Raw genomic sequence first — 21,130 nt, 5'->3', positions numbered from 1 at the left:
TTGTAGACATGCATTTATACTAACAGAAACAAAATACCTTTTGAGGATGTGTTGTTAGAGCAAATAAGATTACGTAATGATCTCAAAATTACAGCTTGCCTTTAGCGCTTGATTAGTACTGAGAAATGAAAATCCCAATTTATCAAAAAAAAGAAAAAGCTATGTTTCCCAATTTGTTAAGGGGAGTCCTTGTTATGTTTCTTTGAAATTTTGATACATTTTCTCAAAGTTGCAGGATCTTAATTTGGAATTGAATCAAGACGTTCAGAATTCGATTCCAGAACCGTAGAACTAGGGTTTCTAAAGTTGGAGCCTGGAGGATTTTCTCTCTGTGGACTGGAGTGAAGAGTGGCTGTAGCCATTGTCCGTCGTTCCTCATTACTGTCATACTGTGGTTGTCGGACTGGAGTGAAGTGAATGAGATAGGGGCGAAGTTGCATATTTGTCTCTCGAGTTAGGTGGTTAGCATAAAGAAGTGAAGTAGCATATTTGTCTCTTAGATGGAACCCAAAAAGACTAGAGTTGCATATTTGTCTTAGGGTTAAAAGTCAAAACAAACCAAAGTGAAGAGCGGCTGTAGCCATCGTTCGTCGTCCTTCATTACTGTAGTTGCCGGACTGGAGTGAAATAAATGGGGTAGGGGTGGAGTTGCATATTTGTCTCTTGGGTTAGGCAGTTAGGAGAGAGGAGTGAACAACGGATAGATTTATATCTTAGATGGAACCCAAACAGACTAGAGTTACATATTTGTCTCAGGGTTAAAAGTCAAAACAAACCAGAAATCAGCGTTCTGGAGGAGAAAGAAAATGAATAGTAAGCTCTGCATCCCTTCTCAATTCAATTAAAAGGGACAATTTGGTAAAAAAAGCCCAACTTACCGTTTTCATAACATATTTCAAAACGTTATCAGAATTTATAAATTCATAATAATTTTATTAATTTCTTTTGTAAAAACAAAAAAAAACAAACCCGTAAATTTTCTCCCGGTGGAGGGCCATCACAAATTTATTAATTCAAAAGAAATAAACGTAGAAGGGGGACATAAAAACCTTACCCTCGAGAAAATCTATACAAAATGGCTAACGGGAACCAAATCGAAACCAAAAAAGAAACAAAAATCTCAACGGATGTGTAAGAACGGGTGACAAGAAAAATCTTCCTTAATCAGCGATTGGATATTTGCAGGACAGTCCAAGATGGATGAAAATGTGGAACCGTGAAGATCGCAGGCAAAATTCGCCAAGGAGTCCGCAACTCTATTCCTTTCTCTGTAATTACGGCGAATAGAAAAGTGGATAGGAATAGTTCTCACTGCCATCAGAACATACCAGGTCGACCAAGGAGGAAAAACAACCCCATTAATGCAGTCAACTAAACACTGGGAATAGGAGTAAACCCGTGCTGGCCGTGCAATCCATCCTTGTCGCAAGGATTAAGCCATCAAGAAAAGCTTTTGCACCATCTACCCGGAGAATCCAAGTATCAGGGAGTGGTCGTGACGGGAAAACTAAAAACATGTTTTTTACTCGGGTAGGTAAAATACAAAGGCCCAGATTGCTAAATTTCAAGAATCCACTGTAAAGTGCCCTGAGATCGGAAAAAAATAGACAAACCTTATCAAATGATCAAATCAGCACACAAACATGATCAACATACAAGGGAATTAGAAATTTAGGAGTGAAATTGATTCTATTACACAGCGCCCAAAATTTAGGCAATGGGAGGCATGTCGAAGTACAACTAATTTCTTATTAAACGATTTGAGTTAACATTAAAGAACAAAACTCTGTTTTCCTGTCTCCAAGCATGTGCTTCTCTTTCACCCACAGAAAAAGCAAAGACGTGAATGCATACATTTGATTTGTGTCTCCCGACGACAGCCAATAGGTTTCGCAAGTGAACCCAAGCTCGAGAGGTGGGATAAGGATGGAAGACATGAAACAAGGAAAACCCTCCCAAGACTATTTAAATTATGAATTTATGAGACCATCCAAAGCCGCTGCCCTACTCGCTTGTCACCCTATTATTTACAATTGAATGCGCCGTCTCAAACACAGACCATGAGACCAACATATTCTTCCCAGAGACATCTGCACACCGAAACAAAAATACGAGTTTACTAAGGTTACAATCATAATCACAACAATTGTTGCTATAAAGAAAATAATGGTATATCGGGAATAGTCAAGTACAATTGAACCAATCTACTGAACTAGCTAAAATGGTAGATCCGTCCCATTTGTTTTTTTTTCTCCTTGGTATTTTCTCTGTATGCTATCATGAAGACCCAATATAATATTTACAACTTGCTGAATTTGGACGTTGGACAAACTAACAGTGTAATTTCTAAAATAGAAAACTAAATTCAAATACTAGCAGAAAAAATTCAAATATAATATGATAGTCGTCAACAGTGAAACCATGGACTTAACCTTACCAAAGACGTGCGAAAATGGAATATAAGAGTTCAATTGGAAGTGGCTTCATTTGGCCAGAAGGAAACCGGAATCGAGAAGAAAATTATGATAAGAGATCTGGCTAAGACACTGGATATGAAAAACTTATAACCAATCGACTAGTATGGCAGTATCATAAAAGTGGTAACCAAAAAGTCGGTGTTTATCAAAATTCACGCAGGGGGGGAGGGGGTGAAAGTGAGATGAGGCAAACCCTTTCTCACAAAAAGAAAACATTTCTTTTATATTTTTCATTTTCTTTGCAACCAAAGCAGCATAAACGTCAGTCAAATATATACACATACTACATACATACTATTGCTGGCTTTTCCTGAACTCTGTAAGGACTGGGTAAATGTTCTCAAAAGCTGTGTACGTTTCATCCCTCACCTAAAAATTTTCAGCACACACAAGATTGCGGGTTAGAATGGCCATCAAAAACATCATATAATAATAGATTACATGATAGAAGCACAAAAAGTTGGAAGGAAAAATTATTGCAGTCGTATGTAATCACCTTAGCTCCCGTCAAAACAATTTTCCCAGACACGAAGATGAGGAGGACAATCTTTGGTTGCTTCATCCGATAGATCAGGCCTGGGAATAATTCTGGTTCATACTGCACCAACATGATGCAGCTGCGTTCAAAATAAGAAAGCCCACTTGGAAAGCCCGAAAAATACATGATAACCATTTTCACTACTATGGTAAGCATTTTCAGTCTTGCACAAAAATGAAATTTGTGCAAGACTTCATTACCTGAATACCATAAAAATCTATTAAGGGCATTATGGTGCACGCCCTACAAATTTTTGTTTGCACTGGGGTTGCTCATTATATATTATAGCTTCTACAATTAAAGAAATCTATGTGCATGGACATACATAACAAGAAAAAAGCAGTAAAATGACCATATTGTGCATCAATGACGGATCTGATGGTGATATAACTTGTACTGGAATATTCCTTGCAAAACAATCAAACTGAAAACTTGAAGGACAGAAAACAACCACTTACACTTGAAAAGAAATCTATGTGCATGGACATACATAACAAGAAAAAAGCAGTAAAATGACCATATTGTGCATCAATGACGGATCTGATGGTGATATAACTTGTACTGGAATATTCCTTGCAAAACAATCAAACTGAAAACTTGAAGGACAGAAAACAACCACTTACACTTGAAAAGGCACCATGGGAATATGCAAGACCTTCAAGCCTGATAGGAAATTTCACATCACAAGAACCAACTATGTTCTGAATCTTGAAGTCCTGCAAAGAAAAAAGAAAGATGATGTGATAGGGTGTAACCAGTGGGTGTGCACGCATGTGTGTGTGTGTGGAGAGAGAGAGGGAGAGAGAGAGAGAGAGAGAGAGAGCACCTTAAACTTAGCAGGAAAACCAAGCTTCTGAATAATTCGAGCATACTGAGAACAGAAAACTACCATGTCAGAACTAAGATTTTTTTAAGTGAAAAAAGGCCATGTGATATTTGGTGAAACAATAAGGCCCTGTAACTGATCAAAAAAACAATAAGGCCCTGTTCAAACACACTATCTTTTCTAAGTAACCATAATTCCTAGTAGATGTTTATCTCAGATACAGTTGATATATCATAAGTAACCATAATCCCTAGTAGATGTTTATCTCAGATACAGTTGATATATCATCTTACCTTCCTTGCAGCCAGTTTTGACTGTTGTTCACTCTTGGCTCCAGTACAAACCTAAACAGCAAGGTTAACAACTCAGGATACAACAAACATGCTAAAATGCCCATTAACATGATCTTAATTTCTTCAAGATAATATTCTGCATAGGTACAACAAATGGCTGATTACCAATCGCAATGCACATAAGCATGAAGCCATGAAGGGAAGGAGAATATACAAGCACCCAAAAGGAGATAGCAAAAATGTCACCTCATTTTTTAACCGAGTCTTTTATATATGGGCAAATGGATTTTGTTTAGAAGACCGATTGTGGCTATTTAGTGTATACATCATGTTTCCTTCTTGATTGCTTCAACACTTTTACATTGGTAGTTTGGTAAATTAAAATTCGAGGCAAGGTTTAGATTATTCATTGTATTAATTGACCAAAAAGTAGTAAAAAATGCATAGTTTAAACATCATGCCAACAACAAACATTAGTTGGTGTTGACAACAAGCACCTCCAAAGGCTCCAAGGGATATCAAATGGAGAAGAAAGTGGGAATTCTTAGCAGTTAAAATTTTCTTAATGGACACAACCTAAAGCACAATCCTATGAAGCAGTAAAAAACAAGAAATTATAATAACAGTCAACCAACTCAATCGCCACCCACCAATAACAAGTTCTGCTTAATTTCTACCTACAGTAATGTTGTAACACAAGGCTAAAACAGAGAATCATGGCCTTCCGTTATTACTGTGCCCCCACCACCGAGTCACTTCATTTAATTCATGGTGGGGCCACAGCAAAACATCAAGGCTTTTGACTGCACTGAAAGAGGAGAAACAACACCATTGTCACTTCAGAATTTAAGCAGGCCATTTACATCTTCCTCCATTGGAAATTTTAGAACTAAGTTCAAGTGATTATAGGTGGATGTGGCTCCAAACTGATCGAGACCACTACCAATCAAGGTTCAAAGTATAGCTCCAGTATTGGTCCTTTTTTTTTTACTTTTACTTTTTTTTTTCCGATTTTGGTTCAGAGGGGCTGGTTTACGTCCCGGCTATACCCTCTGAACCAGGCCCTGACCCAATACAACCACTGTAGAGGCGTATCGGGAAGGGCCCGATACAATACGTATCGGCCCATATCGGCCGATATGTAACGATTTTTTGAACCTTTCTACCAATATCCAACATATTCAACCTATTCAACAAAGATAGAGTTTTCCCTAGCTCCCCAAAAGATGGTCATATTAAAGAACTAAGAAGTCCTCAAAGGTGCAAGAGAATTTTCTGACTTAACTGGATTAGCAGGAAAAATTTAACAAGCAAATATCTAAAAAAATTAACAGAACCCGACATGGTCAAGTAAAGAGAGAATCAACTCACCATCTTTCCAGATGCAAAGATCAATGCTGTAGTCTTAGGTTCTCTGATTCTCATTATAACAGCAGCAAAACGCTGTTACAAAACAAAACATATGAGATGTTAGTTATTGTAAGTTGTAAGATCCCAACAAAGAAGAAAAAACATAATGCACAGTTAGCACAAGAGTGCATGAATTCCACAAGTCAACATTATATCTAGTGGTATGAATATGATTGGCAATGTAAGCAACATACAAAGCAACCAAGTTTCACATAATTTTAGGCATTGACCATTTTTATATGTTTCTGGGCTAAACTCATATTGTTGGCTTAAAATATTTTATGTTGTTAACAAAACGGTACTACTGACATGGTGGTTGGCCTGGACAAGGCCTAAAAATTCTGGCTTGGAACAAGGATCCCACCTTACTCAAAACTGACATTTTAATTTTTAACCATAGTATAGTATTTATATGAGTCAGTTTTAAAGAAGTCTTCTAGGGAAGATGAACCCCCTTCCATTGACAGAACAACAGGAAAACAAGGTGAATGGTGACGATGATCGGGTGACACTAAACCAGCGGTAGCAGCAGCGGCAAGCTGGCAACACTAAATCGTCACCGACTCGGCAATCTCTGAGAAAAAAAACTTCACTTCCTTCTAAATGATGACAACCATCTTGGGGAAAAGCTTCGTTCAGATCAAAGCCAAGTTTTTTGAGTTTGAAGGCTCCCGCGATGAGAAAGGTAATCCATCCTGTTCTATCTATCACAAAGAGAATTAGGGGTTTCTGGACTCGCTTAACCCTTAGAGAAGAAGTTCTTTCTAAGCTCTTTAGATTTCTCTCTATCCTCCTAGGGAGAGATCGTGAAGGTCCACAGTTAAGGAAGTTGTTCCTGAATGGTCGCCACCAGACCATTCAACTAAGATCAAATGTTCATGGTCATTTTGTCTGCCTAGCTTCTTGGGTGGGCGAGGAGAGAACAAGGGACATTTGCATCTCAAGAGGTTTGTTTCGAGGTGGTTGGGCTGCCTTTTCGAATTCTCTAAAACCCTCCATCCCTCGATCTAAGTCGCATTCAACTACCAAACTGGACTCTTTGAGCTCCACTCCCCCTCCAAAAATGATTAGCCACGTTGTTCATGTAGGTGGCAGCAATTTCATCAACATTTGTCATCCTTCAAATCGTTTCGGAATATGGAAGCCAGCCTTTGTGTGCAAAAATCTTGGAGATTCGGACTAGTATGATGAGAAGAGAGGTCTTTCTACCAACTTCCATTCCTCAACCCTGATCACGTTGAAACCCTTAGGGGAGAAGCTGGCAATTGGTTTTTCTGAATCTGAAGATCAAATCAATCAGTGGGTTCAACAGGGTTCACTTTTGTTGTATGAGGAAAGGATTATAATCAAGAGATGGTGGCCCTTATTCAACTCGGTAGAGAGATCCCTAGCTTTTGATGGTTGGATTGAAATCAGAGGTCCTCCTTTTCATTTGTGGTCCAGGACAACTTTTGAACTGGTAGGAAGTCTGTGTGGAGGCCTCAAGAGTAAACACAATGCTTATCAAATATCTGTCTCGTGCCAAAATTAGAGTTAGGAGTAGAAGTCTTTGTGTGATCCCTCGTTCTATTCTAGTGCTGGAGCAGAATGAGTGGTTCAATATCGTGGTTTCGTCAAAGAAGACTAAGTCAAACTCGGTGACTCAGGATTGGCCTGATTCCCCTCACCCTTGAAGTCACATGTGGGAGGTCAAAAGAATTAGAATAGAGATAAACATGACAAAATTTTCAGCCGATCTAAACCCCTTTTGGGCTTCTCTCCCACACTAAATGAAAGGGTTTCAAATTTGAATGAAGTGGGCTTGGTGCGATCAGCCCAATCAAGTGACACAGGGGGTAAAGCCGGCCTACCTCACCCATCTCACTCAACCCTAGAGGGTGGGTCAGCCTCCTCCAAACCTTTTCCCTAGGCCTCCCCTTCTCAACCCCAAGTTCTTCTTAGGAATAAATTTGATAGCTTGCAACAAATCAAGGACTAGTATCAGGAGGAAGACGACTCCCAAGTCACTCCCCTGTATCCTCTAGGAGTCTCAGCAGCAAACCCAATCAATCTAGTCAGATGGGAAGGCAAGCATCCACTGTCCCCCCTTCTTCATCGACAACCTCTTTAGTTGATAGTGAAGGTTCAGAGGAAGACATCTCAATCTCCTACCATCCAGAGCCAAGCTTAGATGATTTAGAAACAAGGTTACAAAATGTAGCAGATTTGTTCACAGATGAGGCTTCCTTAGGAAGTAGAGGGATGAAGACAACAGAGCCAAATCAAGCAATTGACATAAATTCAGCTTCAGCTAATCCCCCCAGATCTCCTCAAGGTCTTCAATCTCATAGTTGAGGTAACCACCATTCTTCCGTTTTGAACCCTCATGTTCAGTTTCCATCTTCAACCAGTATAGTTCCTTGTGCATTTGCATCTTCTTCCATTTCAGAGACAGGTTGGTCCCCCCACCATTCCTCTCCTTCCGCTCTTGCTAAGAAGGGGTTAATTTCAAAACCAAAGAGATTGAAAGTAGATTGCTCAATTGAAAATGATTCTGGCAAGGGCACAGATGAGTTGGCGAAGATATTGAGGATTTCAAAGACAGACAAGAAAATGAAGCAATAGAAAATAGGACAATTCCTTTCCGAGGAAGGGGAAATTCTTAATCCTAAATCCATTAGGATGGAAGCAAGAAAAGAATTCAGGGAAGGGTCTCAAGCTGTCAAGCGGTTTTCAATGAAGATTATTTCTTGGAATGTGAGAGAGCTTGGTGTTGTGAACAAAAGGGTCTTGGTGAAGGAGACTCTAAGAAGACCAAATCCAAACATTGTGGTAATTCAGGAAACCAAAAAGGAGATAATAAATAGGAAATTTGTTGGAGCGATTTAGGGCATTAGAAACAAAAATTGGGCTTATGTTCCTTCTATTGGAGCATTTGGTGTTCTTTTGATTATCTGGGATGAAAGCCTCCTGTCTAGGTTGGAAATTGATAGAAGCCAGTACTCTCTTTCAATTCTTTTCTCAAACATGATGGTTTTACCTGAATTTTTATAGGTGTGTATGGTCCAAATAATCCTAGATTAAGAGAAAGATTTTGGGAGGAATTAGAGGCAGTAGGATCAAATGGGATATTCCCGTGGTGTGTTGGTGGAGATTTTAATGTAACCAGGTTCCCTAATGAGAAGTCCAATGGGAGTAGAATCACTTGTAGCATGAGAAAGTTTTCAAATTTTATCCAAGACCACTCCCTTGTTGATCTCCCCCTCCAAAATGCATACTACACCTGATCAAACTTGCAAGCGCAAGTGATCTGTAGCAGATTGGATAGATTCTTAATCCCCCCTGATTGGGAGGACCATTTCCTTCAAGTCTCTCAAGAAACTGTTCCCTGATGCACTTCAGACCATTGGCCTCTAGTACCAGATACAGAAAGAGTACGTAGAGCTAAAGCCCCTTTCAGATTTGAAAAACAATGGATTCTTCACCAGATTTCAGGAAAGAGATTGCAGCTTGGTGGGCGGATTGCTCGGTGGAGGGCTGGGCTGGCTTTAAATTCTCTTTGAAACTTCAATACATAAAAGGGAAGTTAAAGCAATGGAGCAAAAGAAATTTTAAGTCTTTCGTGGAAGAAAAAAACAATATACTGGGCGGTTTACCAAGGCTGGATCCTATAGAAGCACCAGGAAGTTGAGTATAGATGATTTGGAGGAAAGGAAGAAGTTAAGGGCTGATTGGGAACTATTAGTTCGACATGAGGAAATTTTCTGGAGACAAAGATCTAGGGTTCAGTGGCTAAAGGAGGGGGGCAACAATACAAGTTTCTTTCATAAGATTGCAAACAAAAGGAGAAGAGTTAACTCCAATTCCAAGTTGCTGATAAATGGTAGAGAGACTGAAGATCCTTTACAAATTAAGGAGGAGATAATAGTTTTTTTTTTTTTTTTTTTTTTGAAACTCTCTATTCCTCTGAAAGAATTTGGACACCTTCCCTAAGAGTTTGGTCTGGCCACCTCATCCCTTTAGAGAAGAAGCCTTGGTTGGAAAGGAGATTCAAAGAGGAAGAAATTAAAGATGTAGTTTTCTCCTCAAATGAAGATAAAGCCCCAGGGCCTGATGGTTTTCATTGGGCATCTATCATGAGTGTTGGGATACTTTGAAATCTGACTTGTTAGAGGTTTTTGAGGACTTCTTCAAATCGGGGAAGATAAATAGAAGAATAAATGCAACAGTTATCAAGCTGATAAAGTCTTTGAACATCCCTTTAGTTGTGGTAGAAGGCGATTCAAAGGTGGTCATTAGCTGGATGATAAATCAACAGGAGGGCCCTTGGAGATTTTCTCATATGATAAATGAGATCAGGACTATTCAATCTCAGATTCATTGTGTCTTCAGGTGGATTCCTAGGAATCTTGAATTCAGTAGCAGATGCTCTTGCGAAATCTGGGGTGGGCAGGGATTTGTTGTACATCAATATAGAACTTCCTGTTTAATGTTTAGGGAAGGATTTTTGTTGCTTTTTGTTTTGATCATCCTCATATACATCTTGTATATCTTCCCCTTCTTTAATGAAAGTTTCCTTTTCTCAAAAAAAAAAAAAAAGAGTTAAATATTGATACAAGAAAAAATGAAGCATTAATAAGCTACTATAATTCTACAAAATTCTCTCGAACTTAGATCTCCTAAAAGCAAAAAGTGTGCAAACATGCTGATGATACAACATCCAGGTACACATCGGGAATATCTCCCATACTTGCATGTTAAATTCATGGGAAGATGTCCACGATGTGGGGCTGGATGCCATGCTCACACACTTTTTGCTTTCAGGAAATCCCATCTCATTTTTGTCTCCCCTTTCCCAAAATTTTCTCAACTTTTTCATATCTCTTGTCTTGCTTTTGGCACTGTAATGGGTCCCCCCCCATCCTCTACTAGATCCGGCACAAGACTAAAAGCGAGACAATCCCAAGAATATTTAAACCCATGTAATTGATCGAGCTCAAGATTATACCCAATCTGTAATTCCTACCAAAACAATATGGACGAAAATTTGTTGAATTGACTTTCATTTTGTGATGTACCTTTGGATTATACTCTGCATTTCGAGCTTGAAGTGCAATGGCCTTAAGATCCAGCTTGCAATCCAAGTTGACAGTTGACACAATGTTCCTAAATGTGCAACGAAAACAAATGAGATATTAACAACAACATTGAGAAAAGAGGCCATGTACATACTCCCAAGATCCACATGCATGTTGCATTTTACAAACTTCTACATGCAAGATTATTCTAAACTCTAAAGCAATCCAATTTCAGAAACATGGCGAGGGGTGAAAATGCATCAGAGACATTTTCAAGTGTCCAACGTAGGCATACAACCCACTTGAAGTGACCATGAAAGACAGTTAAAAATCTTTCCTTAACAGCTCAGTACAAAAGAATAGTTCATTCAAGTTTAATTGTTCAAATTCCATCCTACAGTCGATAGAAACCCTGAACTTCACATGTTATGTTGTTTGGGGAACTGGATGAAGTAGATATCGAGTTCACTGACAAAACCTACAATGGGAACCAAAGAGTCGAATAAATATGTAAGTGAACGTGTGCAACAAGAAGATTAAGGCTCAATAGGAAGAAAACTAGCCGTTCCCACCGAAATGATTGCATTAAAAGCTCCAGTTTTGATAATAAGATATACAAATGCTGCAAGAAACTACTACCAAGAAAATCCCATCTTATAATATACTGCAACAAATGGCACTTCTTCCATCATCTGCGACATTCAGCTAAGGCATGACTTCTTTTACGGCCAGTTGGAGTTGCAGGAAACCCCACAGGAATACTTCAGCATTTGACAAAATTAGATAAAGGATCAAGGTTGTGCTTCATTCGAAGATATATCGATGTCATAAAAAAATAATAATAAAGAAGCTAGGTTTACAACATTTTCTCTCTATTTTCTCTTCCGTACAGGAAAAGAGATAACAGTGCCAATTTCTTGGGCATATAGCTCCATATTAGAGAACCACCGTCATCATATCAATTAATGGCGTTACATTCACCGGTAAATCTTACTTAACAATTATATATCAGTCTAACCTTCTGAGATAAGACAGAAGGAAGAAAGAACTTACTGCAGCGTAGGAACAATGCCAGAGGGATGCTTGGAAAGATCCACCGGTTGGCTCCCTTCCAAGACTTGATCAGCCATGATACCTTCTAATTCAGATACCTCCTGCCCTTAATCAAACCCCGGTGAGAACACGAGAAAATAATTCGCCTACCGATTTCTCCTGCTTATAGGATTTCGACCCTACGCCCAGATAATAATGTTCCGGTTTTATCCAAAACTGAGAAACCGAAGAAGACAGATATCGAGGATTATCTATTATCGTTCTCTTCTCCCACCCGTTTAGATTAGCTTATTCCGTCAGTGTTAGAGTTTTATAGGCGAGGATTATTCGAAACTACGATATCCGAGCGAAACGAATAACTGATTTTATAAAAGAAAAAAAAAAAGACTAGATTGCTTGGAATCTTGATTTTTCAAGTGATCTGAACTAAGAATCTCATAATTTTTTGTCAGAAACGAAGAGAAAGCCGACCGCGAAAGAGGATCAGGCGATTCTCCTTTCTCTGAAATGCGAAATCAAATGTTTCTCTTCAAAATCTAGGGATTTGAGAAGAATCCGAACCAGATATCTACGAAATTTCGGTTGAAATCGAATGAGAAAATGGATGAAAGCGGCAAAATTTTGAAAATAGGTGTCTTTTATAGGTTTTAGAAGAGAGGATCTGGAGCCCGATGGAGATTTTTAGGGTTTGGTTGGTTTGGAAGCGATGTAAGAGAGTAGGGAGGAAGGACGATAGAAAAAGCAGGGATGGGCGGACGAGAGCCGATGCCTTTTCTATCCTCCCCCTGGTATATATAGCCTCTTACCGGTTAGGGCAATCTTCGTCCGGTAACCCAAAAACCTAACCGGATATTCCCGGTTTTACAAATTTCCCTTTTATACAATCAGCCATCTTCTAGATTCATTCTATTTCTACCTTACGCAGACAATGAAATTACCTCATTAACCTAACTAACCTGAGGTGTATGTTGGCAAAGCTTTTCCGTCTGTCTGTACCATACACGTGGGAGGTTTTCAGAAGTCGGATCATCGAATTAGTTTGACCAACGTAGATGGATTTTAAACGTTTGATCTATCAAATTCCTCTAAATCAACCGTTAGATGCATGACCGTTTTACGCCGCTGTGCCCGAACAACTAGTGGCAAAAAAGTAATTTGGACGCAATCCCTTTAATTATTTATTGACCTCTTTTGTCCTTTTCTTTTCTCTCTCCTTCTATATATAAAATAAAAAATATTCCTGATTTTTATGCTCCGTCTTACCTTTTACAAAATTCAAAGAACACAAGTGCATTTCCTCCGCCAATAATCAGAGGTTTGCGGGCAGACGATACGGGCAACGGGCAGATGCGAACCTTCTGATTCGACCAGAGATGGTGGTGGTTGCACAAACACATCCTTAAAACCCTAATCCTTACCCAAAACCAGAGAAGATTTCCCCCCTTCTCTTTTCCTCTCTCTCTCTCTGTGTAAATCTATCAAACGATAAGCAATTTCCAAAACTAGGTCAGCTCTTTATTGCTCTGTATCTCTGGATTTAGGTTCTTTGTTTCGTTTCTTAATCTGGTTTTTTCGCCTTTTATTGGTTATGGAGTTGTTGGGTTTTTACCTTTTTATATATTTTTTCCTGTAAATCTGTTGCGGCTGAGGGATAAAATTATCGCTTTAATTACGTTGATTTTGTTGTATGCTTGATTGTTTATATACTCTTTTTAGGGCTTCTTTTTTTAAGAAATTACATGGTAATTAGGAATTATGATTCTTAGGATTCTTTCTCGAAAGATCGGATCAATTTGGATTCTGTTTTATTCGAAGAAAAAGGAAAATCTTGGGTACTATTACATTAAAGCGGACTCTGATCTCTTTTATTGATTGGCTTCTCAAGTTCTAATGGATTGTTGGGTAATTAGAAATCCATGTCTAATCCTTTTTAAGGATCTGCAATCTTGATTATCGTTCTGGGAATTTAATGGTGGGAGAGACCATTGGGGATTTCCTGTCTATCCCTGCTTTTATTAATCGGGGAGGGAGGGGAGCAGCGTTTGTAAATTTAGGCCTCGATTAAATGTTTGGAGCTTTGGAGTCTGTATTGTTATTTTAGATATACGTCTCATGGATGTCACATTTTGGCTGGAATTTTTATACTGTAATTGGAAACTCTGATTTCGCATTCTGTGCTCTGATCATTTTCATATTGTTGAGTATCTATATAATTTTTTTTTTTTTTGCTAGAAATGTCTAATACTGTTGAAACTCATAAAAAATGAGTGAGAATTGACTCCTTTTCCTTGTATGTTGAGGATCGCATTTTCAATCGCAGTTTCCATTATCTGGTTGCAGTTGGGTAATGTTTTATAAGCAGTTCTGTTAGCTTCTTCTTTTTTTTATTTCTGGGTGTTTGGTTTTGAATTCAGGTTCCCTGTCCTGACAATGAGGAAAATGAGATTGGGATGTAACAGCTGAATTGTTACTCTTAACTCTCGTGCCGAGTCCTTCAGCAGGCCACTAAATGTGATTTCTGAAGAATAACGTATAAGATTGAACTTATCAGGTGTTTATAATTTCCAAGATTGGCACTTCCATGGTGCTGGACAGAAGAGGAAAAGACTGAGAGGCTTAGAAACCTCTGTGTTACTGCCACAAAGGTGGGAAAGTTTTTTCTCTTTTTTGAAAACAGAATTGGTGAAGCTTCAGGGCTTTTGTTTTGGTCAGATTCCAGGTTCTAAATTTTGTGTTGTGCCATTGTTCTATCTGTTGGAATTTGCTTCTCAACTTTGTGAGAATGGCTCAAGAAAGCTGGAAGATGGAAACTGACGAGACTGAATGCCAGACACCAGAAGGCCCCATCTTGTGTGCAAACAATTGTGGCTTCTTTGGAAGTGCTGCAACTAATAACCTATGTTCTAAGTGCTACAGGGATATGTTCGTGAAGCAGCAGCAACAATTCAAGGCATCTACGGTCACTCCAGTTGCTGAAAAGGTGCAAGCCACATCCACATTTGTACAACTTGAGCCCGTTGTTGGAAGGGTGAACAATAACAATATAGAGGAAAAACTTACTTTGCAAGAGGGTTCCTCATCATCTGAGACTAACAAACAGCCTTCAAACCGTTGCCTGGCCTGCCAAAAACGAGTTGGGTTGACTGGGTTCAAGTGCAGGTGTGGGGGGATATTCTGCCGTGTTCATCGGTACTCCGAGAAGCATGGCTGCTCTTACGATTACCGTAGTGCTGGTCGGGATGCCATAGCCAAGGCAAATCCTGTTGTGAAGGCTGAGAAGATTGAGAAGATATAAGGGAGGTCATGATCCTTGATGATGGATGGATGTTCAGAAAACAAAGATAATGCTGCTATCTCTCTGATGTGAGTTTGCAATATCAAATCTCTTAGTCTACTTTATAGAGGGAAGCACTTCAAAATGAAGATTAGGGCAGAAAAAGAACGAGGAGGTGGAGATAGAAAGAAAACCAGGTCTAAGTTGCGATTTGTTGCCTCAAAGATCGTGAACCAGATGCTTCTAAGTTTGATATTTTCTGGGTGTTTGTTGCATGTAACCTCCATTCTCCACAAATGTGAATAATTAAAATTTGCAGATCTGGTTAGATGTTATGTTAAAATTTAAACATGACCTGTGTTTGCAGTTTGCCTGTTGGGGCTTACAGGTTACAGCATATATCTAATTAATGAGAAGGGTGTGATGATTTCGTAGTGATTGGAAGTTGCCGATTATTTTGTTTATCATTTTTAGCAGCTTTTCCAGTTTTCCTGTCCTGTCCTGCTAGATAAATCATATCCTGTGCGAAACAATTACCCATATTCATTATCAACACTCTGAATCTGATTTTTCTTCTTCAGGATTAACACTAAAAAATAAAATGAGATGACGGAACTCCACTTCCGCGCCAAGGAGAGCCTGCGGTTTATACGTGTTTGATTCCATGCCTTAATTTTTTGGAGGAAGTCGAAGGATTGGCTGAACGCGGTAACTCCTTTTCTTTAGGAAGTATTAGCTGAACGCGATAACGTGAATATGTGATGGGCCTGATGACTGTTCAGCAGGCTGCGGATGATAATTTTTCAACTCATGCCATGTTTTTTTTCGGAAAAAAACATTTATGTGGGTAAATGCACTTAATACTTACTAACTCTTGTTTTTTTGCAACACCCACTTTCATGGGTAAGTTGTTATTTTTTTCACCTCCACCAATTTTACCCTTTCAGTTTTAGCTTTTTTAGAAGGGGAAAGAACATTTTCTGGTATATGTGAATCACTCAAAAATTTTTTTTGAGATGAGAACCACTCAAAATTTTTGATGTCCGGGTGTGACACATTTGGATAAAGATCTTTTTTTTTTTGCAAATTTTCACCATTATCTTGCTGCTAACTATAGTTGAAATTGTTGGTCAGAATCTAATTGAACAACATCTTTCAAGTTTGGGCTAATGGCATTCACATCATCTTCACAAACGTTAAAACAACCTCTGCATTCAACAATCAGAATCTAACTGAACAATAGCTCTGGTTGGATATGGTTACTGCACATCATCTCTCCTATACAACAGTTCTGCAACTCTACTCCAAAATTGTTGTTGGATATGATCACTATACATCTCTCCTATCCTATGCACGTCTGGAGCAAATAAAACAAGAATCAAATGAAATATCATAATCTAAACCATACATTTGCATATGGATGGAACACTCATGGAAATCAAACATGACTAGCATGGGCAAATGGAAAACATAAGCAAGCATTATGGCATTATGATATAATGTAATGGGATAATTTGTTCATATTGGCATTAGCTTCTTTTTTTTCTCTTTGTTAGGTTCTATTTTTTTTATCTTTTTATGTATAATCTCTTCTAGGGGGGCTTTGCTTGATTTAGTAGTAAAATCTCAGGCTGACAACCATGAAAATGCAGCTTTGAATCTAAGCAGTCACGTCATGCAATAAACAAATAAATAAAAATAATGCCAAAAGTAATCTGGCACCAACATTGGGTAATGACCTTTCATTCCTCATCTCTTCTCTTTATTGTTAACAAAGTGTTTTTTCCTAATGAGAAAATGAGAAAATACTATCAAACTTAGTCGCCCCCTGCATGTCATCTACCTAGACAATTTTACAAAATGTTATATCTTTATGTTTTTTATTTTTCTTTATTTTCCTATCTTGAGAAATTTTATTTAAACCTATCTATCTCGAGTTCATCTTCACCTCCCTAGAACCCAAAATTGACCCTACAAGCATTTATTAACTAATTTTCTAAAACTGGATAATACCTATTTTGTCAACAACTTTTTTAAATCCCAAATAAATGGATGAAAACTAATATTGAGGAGAAATTTTAGGATTGACTAACAATGATTTCTTTCCCCTTTATTTTATGTAGTTTACAACCTTAGCAACTATTAAACTATGAGAATTTATGGCCCCTTTGCCTTTAACCCTCAAGCAAACATAAAGAGGTATTCTCATGGAGAAGGTGAAGTGTGAATTATAATACAATCTAATGGGCTAGAATAATAATATTAGCTCCCATGCCCCCCCCCCCCAAAAAAAAAAAAAAAAAACACCCAAAAATTGATGGAGGTATAATGAAGCATTATACTATGGAGATCAACCATTGCAGCTAAGTACAGAACAAGAAATTTTGGATGGGAGTGTGTTCATGGTAAATGATAGGATTGATAAATCCCATACCTCTTTCATAACAGGGCTTATATATAAAGTGGGGGATGTTGCCAGTTGTCTTTATGAAGAGATCCATTGTGTGTTGAAAAACCTCCTATTAAGCTCTATCCATCTCCTTTCATTGCTGCAGAGAATAGAGATACATTTGCGTGGAACTTCAAAGAAGAGGGAACAAGTGTAGTAGTTTGGCATCCAATATTCATAGGAAACCTCAAGGGTTGCTGCTACTTATCTTACTTAAGCTCTTCCTCATCATCTCATGAATATCCATATATTTTCCTTTTAGCTATTCCATCTATTTTCCCTCTATCTACTTGCTTGACATGCCTTTGTGTATCTAAGCCTATTTGTTTCTTTACAATTTTTTACTTTTTCCCTAAACTTATGTTCTATTTTTTGAAAGAAATTGCACATCTAGTTAGAAAGCAGGGTGTGTGTGCACATCAACCATGAGAAAATCCTAGTTCCTCAACTTTTTGCCCTTAATTCCACTAGTATTGCTACATTATATCTTATGGTGTCTTTATGTACTCAATACACTCCACAAAGCTTGCTACTTGTGATATATAGTTTACTTATATCATCTATAAGTAACAAGGGATGAAAAACTTCCAATGCCATAACCTGACAAAATGTCCAGCACCTTCATGCTGACTAGTATGCTAATCCTGCTCTTTTAGGATGGTCGTATAAATATTTTCTTAGTGGCCTCTTCTCTATTGTTGTTTTTCATCAAACCAATCAAATCAGAGTAAGACAAAGAAAAAAATAAAACATGGAAACCAAATATGCTTCAAACCTGAAAATGTAAACATGATGGCAAAACCAAGAACTGGACAAATATTGTAAATTGCAATAAATGATACATTTCTATGGAAGACTTTGGTGATGCATTAAACAGTCAAATCTCATTCTAGATTGTGCTCTATAAAAGAAGGGTAGTAAACTGAACCAATACATTATGTTGTTTAAGGTTAAATGGCTGGCTAATGTTTCATTCTGATTTGTGTTGCGAGTAATCTATTAATTGTTTCAATGTTTATTTGATGTCATGTGCTTTTACACATTATAGCTTTTCTAAAACTCCGGTGTGCCAAATTACTTGAGTTCTTTTACCACCCAATCGAGCTATCTAAACAAAGAGTCAACTTCATGTGCTTTCAAGTACTCAAACAAACTATTAAACAAGGATTCATGAATATTAAGAAATGGTTCAAATTTCCAATATTCCTTCCACAACAACCACATGATGAATATTAAGAAATGGTTCAAATCTCTAGTATTCCTCCCCACCACACCGAAAAAGCAAAGAAAAAGAGCATTAGCTTCATTTGAAAAACCCAATAAATAGCATTAAATTATTTCTCTATAATGCAAATGGATTTTCAACAATCATTTCCAGAGACAAACAAAATTGTTTATATCCCTAGAGTTAACAATCTAGATCACACAAAAGGCAAACATATAACCAAAAAATAAAACAAAATAAGAGTAGTATCAGTTCAAGTGAACAAGGGAAGTGGCAAGAAAAGCTAAAGGTCTAACCATTGAGAGATGTATCCTGAGCCTCACATATGATCCTTCCTCCTCATCGAGAAATCCATTTATTCCTCATGCTTACCAATGCAAACGTGCGCCTCAAAGGATGCGATTGAATCCTTAAACCCTTAAATTTTGGCAAGCTGTAGACTTTCCCGATGTTCAGGGAAGTAGTAACCAAAGAAGCCATCGGTGACAACGATAGGGCCATACGGAATCCAGGACGAGGAACAGTCACCAATTCCAATACCGCAGCCATGTAAATTCGGCCGATTTTACAGAAGTGCCGCTGTATAAGGAAAGATCTAAGAGATGAATATATGTGAGAAACTACTTAAATAAATCTCCTATGATGAGTGAGTGAGAGAGATAGAGAGATTTCATGAGACTAGAGCAAACATCGAAGAGAAAGAGAAAAAAAGATGCATCTGTGCATCACATAGGAACATTAGAGTAGGAACAACGATTCTTACCAGGAAAAAATAATGAGCAGCCAGCGGTGACTAGTGCAGTAGTAGTGACAAGTAAAAGGATGGCGACGGCGAGAAAGATGAAGATGATGGAACAATAGATGTGGAGAAACTCTCGAATGGGCAAAGCCTTATGTTTTGGGGGCATCTTTGACATTTTCATCTTTATTGTATTTACCTTCTACTTAGAAAATAACTTGTTCCTGAAATCCGAACATGGGAAAGTTTTTTTTTTCTTTGGTAATGAAGATTACAAACAAAGAGAAGAAACAAGAGGGAAACAGAAACTAAAAGAAACTAAACTAAACTAATTACCAGAACTTTGCAAACGATCTTCCTGGATCAAAATTAAAAGCCAATCCAAAGGGATCGACCAACTCTCCTCCAACTAGGCGGCACCCTTTGCAGCCAGCTCATGTGCTGGGCCATTAGATCACCTGTGAACAAAAGAGAAAGTGCATCCCCTAGGCAAAAGTTTATAAATATCGTGAAGTTCCACACCTAAGGATGAATGTCAAAATATCTTTCTTCCAAAGTTTTGATAACAAACTGGTTGTCACTTTCTACCACTAGAGCTTGGAAGCTCAATTGTCTTGTTGATAGACAACACTGTCTTATAGCATAAACTTCACAAAAAATGAATGCGCCCTCAGTAGTAAAATACATGTATTCAGCACCTCTCACAGTGGCTCATGAATTTAGGGTCTGTTTGGTTTGAGGGAATAGGACCCTAGAATTGGAATCAGAATAGGCCTTTCCATTTCTGGATGTTTGGTCGAACGAAATGGGAATGAGTAAGTGGAATGTGATACCCTCATACGGGGAATGGCCATTTCCGACCTCTCCCCTGGAATGCCATTTTCATTCCTCTATTTATATTTTTTTGGACAAATGACAAACACCTAGTTCAGAGGTTTTTTTCGACAAAATTCTAATATCTTAGCAGTTAGTACCGACATAGATACATAAATGCTCTCTCTCTCCCAGGATTTCAATCTGCTTGCTGAAGTCTTCAAGCATGCAACTCATCCGGAGAAGTTCCACATTTCCATAGTTCAGATCTGGTCGAGTAAACTCAAGCTTGAAGAATCCCAGGTTATAGGTAGAAGGTTTGAATTTTGCTCTGCTTTACTCTTCCCAAATCTATTTATCCTTGTTCTAGAAGCAATGGATTTTTCTTTCTTTTCCGATACAATTTTTGAGGTTTAGGGGTCTCCAATTCTGTAGTCGGCATCGAGTTTTCATAGGACAATCCCATTAAAGTTGGGATTTAGCTGCTCCTGATATAATATATTGTTCTATAGATTTCATCATTTTAATTGAGACTAAACAAATTGGGGCTATTTTCATTGGAAAAGGGGAAAATTCTTTATCAGTATCTTATATTTTGGCTCGAGTGACAATTTAGTCCTCAAACTTTAAAATGTGATAATCCAGTACCCGAACTTTGAAAATGTAACAATACAGTACCTGCCATTAACAAGTCATTTAATCAGCCGTTAAGTAACATTTGAAAAGTAAAAAATGCCCTAAGAATGCCATTTCTCCTTATCAACCATCCAAACATTGACAATAAAATGAACAGTCCCAAATTCTAGATTCTTCTAAACATCATCAACTTTTTTGTATAGAAGAGACTAGGATTTTGGATTGTTTAGCTTTTTGTCAATGTTTGGATGGTCGATAAAGAGAATTAGATAGCATTCAAAAGGTATTTTTGACTTTTTAAATGTCATTTAACGGCTGATTAACGGACTGGCAGGTTAGA

General features: G+C 38.0%; 2 protein-coding genes and 2 long non-coding RNA genes across 6 annotated transcripts; 2 read left to right on the top strand and 2 right to left on the bottom strand.

The window, feature by feature from the left end:
- Positions 1-1,670: 1,670 nt before the first annotated feature.
- On the bottom strand, positions 1,671-12,544 carry LOC148844493 (TATA-box-binding protein-like). Of its 2 annotated transcripts, none has more exons than XM_088953652.1 (9): positions 11,655-12,544; positions 10,602-10,689; positions 5,506-5,577; positions 4,135-4,185; positions 3,842-3,886; positions 3,639-3,731; positions 2,974-3,075; positions 2,773-2,846; positions 1,671-2,090 (listed from the first exon to the last, which is right to left on the bottom strand). In XM_088953652.1, coding segments are annotated over exons 1-9 (603 nt in total). In that variant the 5' UTR covers positions 11,732-12,544; the 3' UTR covers positions 1,671-2,089. The 2 variants fall into 2 exon arrangements, with proteins under 2 accessions (XP_088809778.1, XP_088809779.1); XM_088953653.1 differs by having other exon boundaries at positions 2,769-2,846; positions 11,655-12,536.
- A 359-nt stretch (positions 12,545-12,903) lies between these two features.
- LOC148844491 (uncharacterized) lies at positions 12,904-16,015 on the top strand. Its single transcript, XR_016101981.1, has 2 exons — positions 12,904-13,160; positions 15,510-16,015. It is a non-coding gene; the product is annotated as an uncharacterized LOC148844491 (long non-coding RNA).
- LOC148844492 (zinc finger A20 and AN1 domain-containing stress-associated protein 6-like) lies at positions 14,304-15,366 on the top strand. The gene has a single exon (XM_088953651.1). It carries the CDS (start codon positions 14,437-14,439, stop codon positions 14,947-14,949), a length of 513 nt encoding a protein of 170 aa, XP_088809777.1. The 5' UTR covers positions 14,304-14,436; the 3' UTR covers positions 14,950-15,366.
- A 21-nt stretch (positions 16,016-16,036) lies between the features above and the next one.
- LOC148844490 (uncharacterized) lies at positions 16,037-20,618 on the bottom strand. Of its 2 annotated transcripts, none has more exons than XR_016101983.1 (4): positions 19,678-20,618; positions 19,366-19,565; positions 18,899-19,181; positions 16,037-16,285 (listed from the first exon to the last, which is right to left on the bottom strand). It is a non-coding gene; the product is annotated as an uncharacterized LOC148844490 (long non-coding RNA). The 2 variants fall into 2 exon arrangements; XR_016101982.1 differs by having other exon boundaries at positions 18,899-19,197; positions 19,678-20,210.
- Between the last annotated feature and the right edge of the window lie 512 nt (positions 20,619-21,130).

The sequence above is a fragment of the Nelumbo lutea genome, chromosome 7, assembly GCF_056320005.1.
Source record: "Nelumbo lutea isolate HS-2025 chromosome 7, American lotus-T2T, whole genome shotgun sequence".
In the NCBI taxonomy this organism is placed as follows: domain Eukaryota; kingdom Viridiplantae; phylum Streptophyta; class Magnoliopsida; order Proteales; family Nelumbonaceae; genus Nelumbo; species Nelumbo lutea.
The sequence above is the reverse complement of the archived record's forward strand: the minus strand, read 5'-3'. Positions and strand labels throughout refer to the sequence as shown.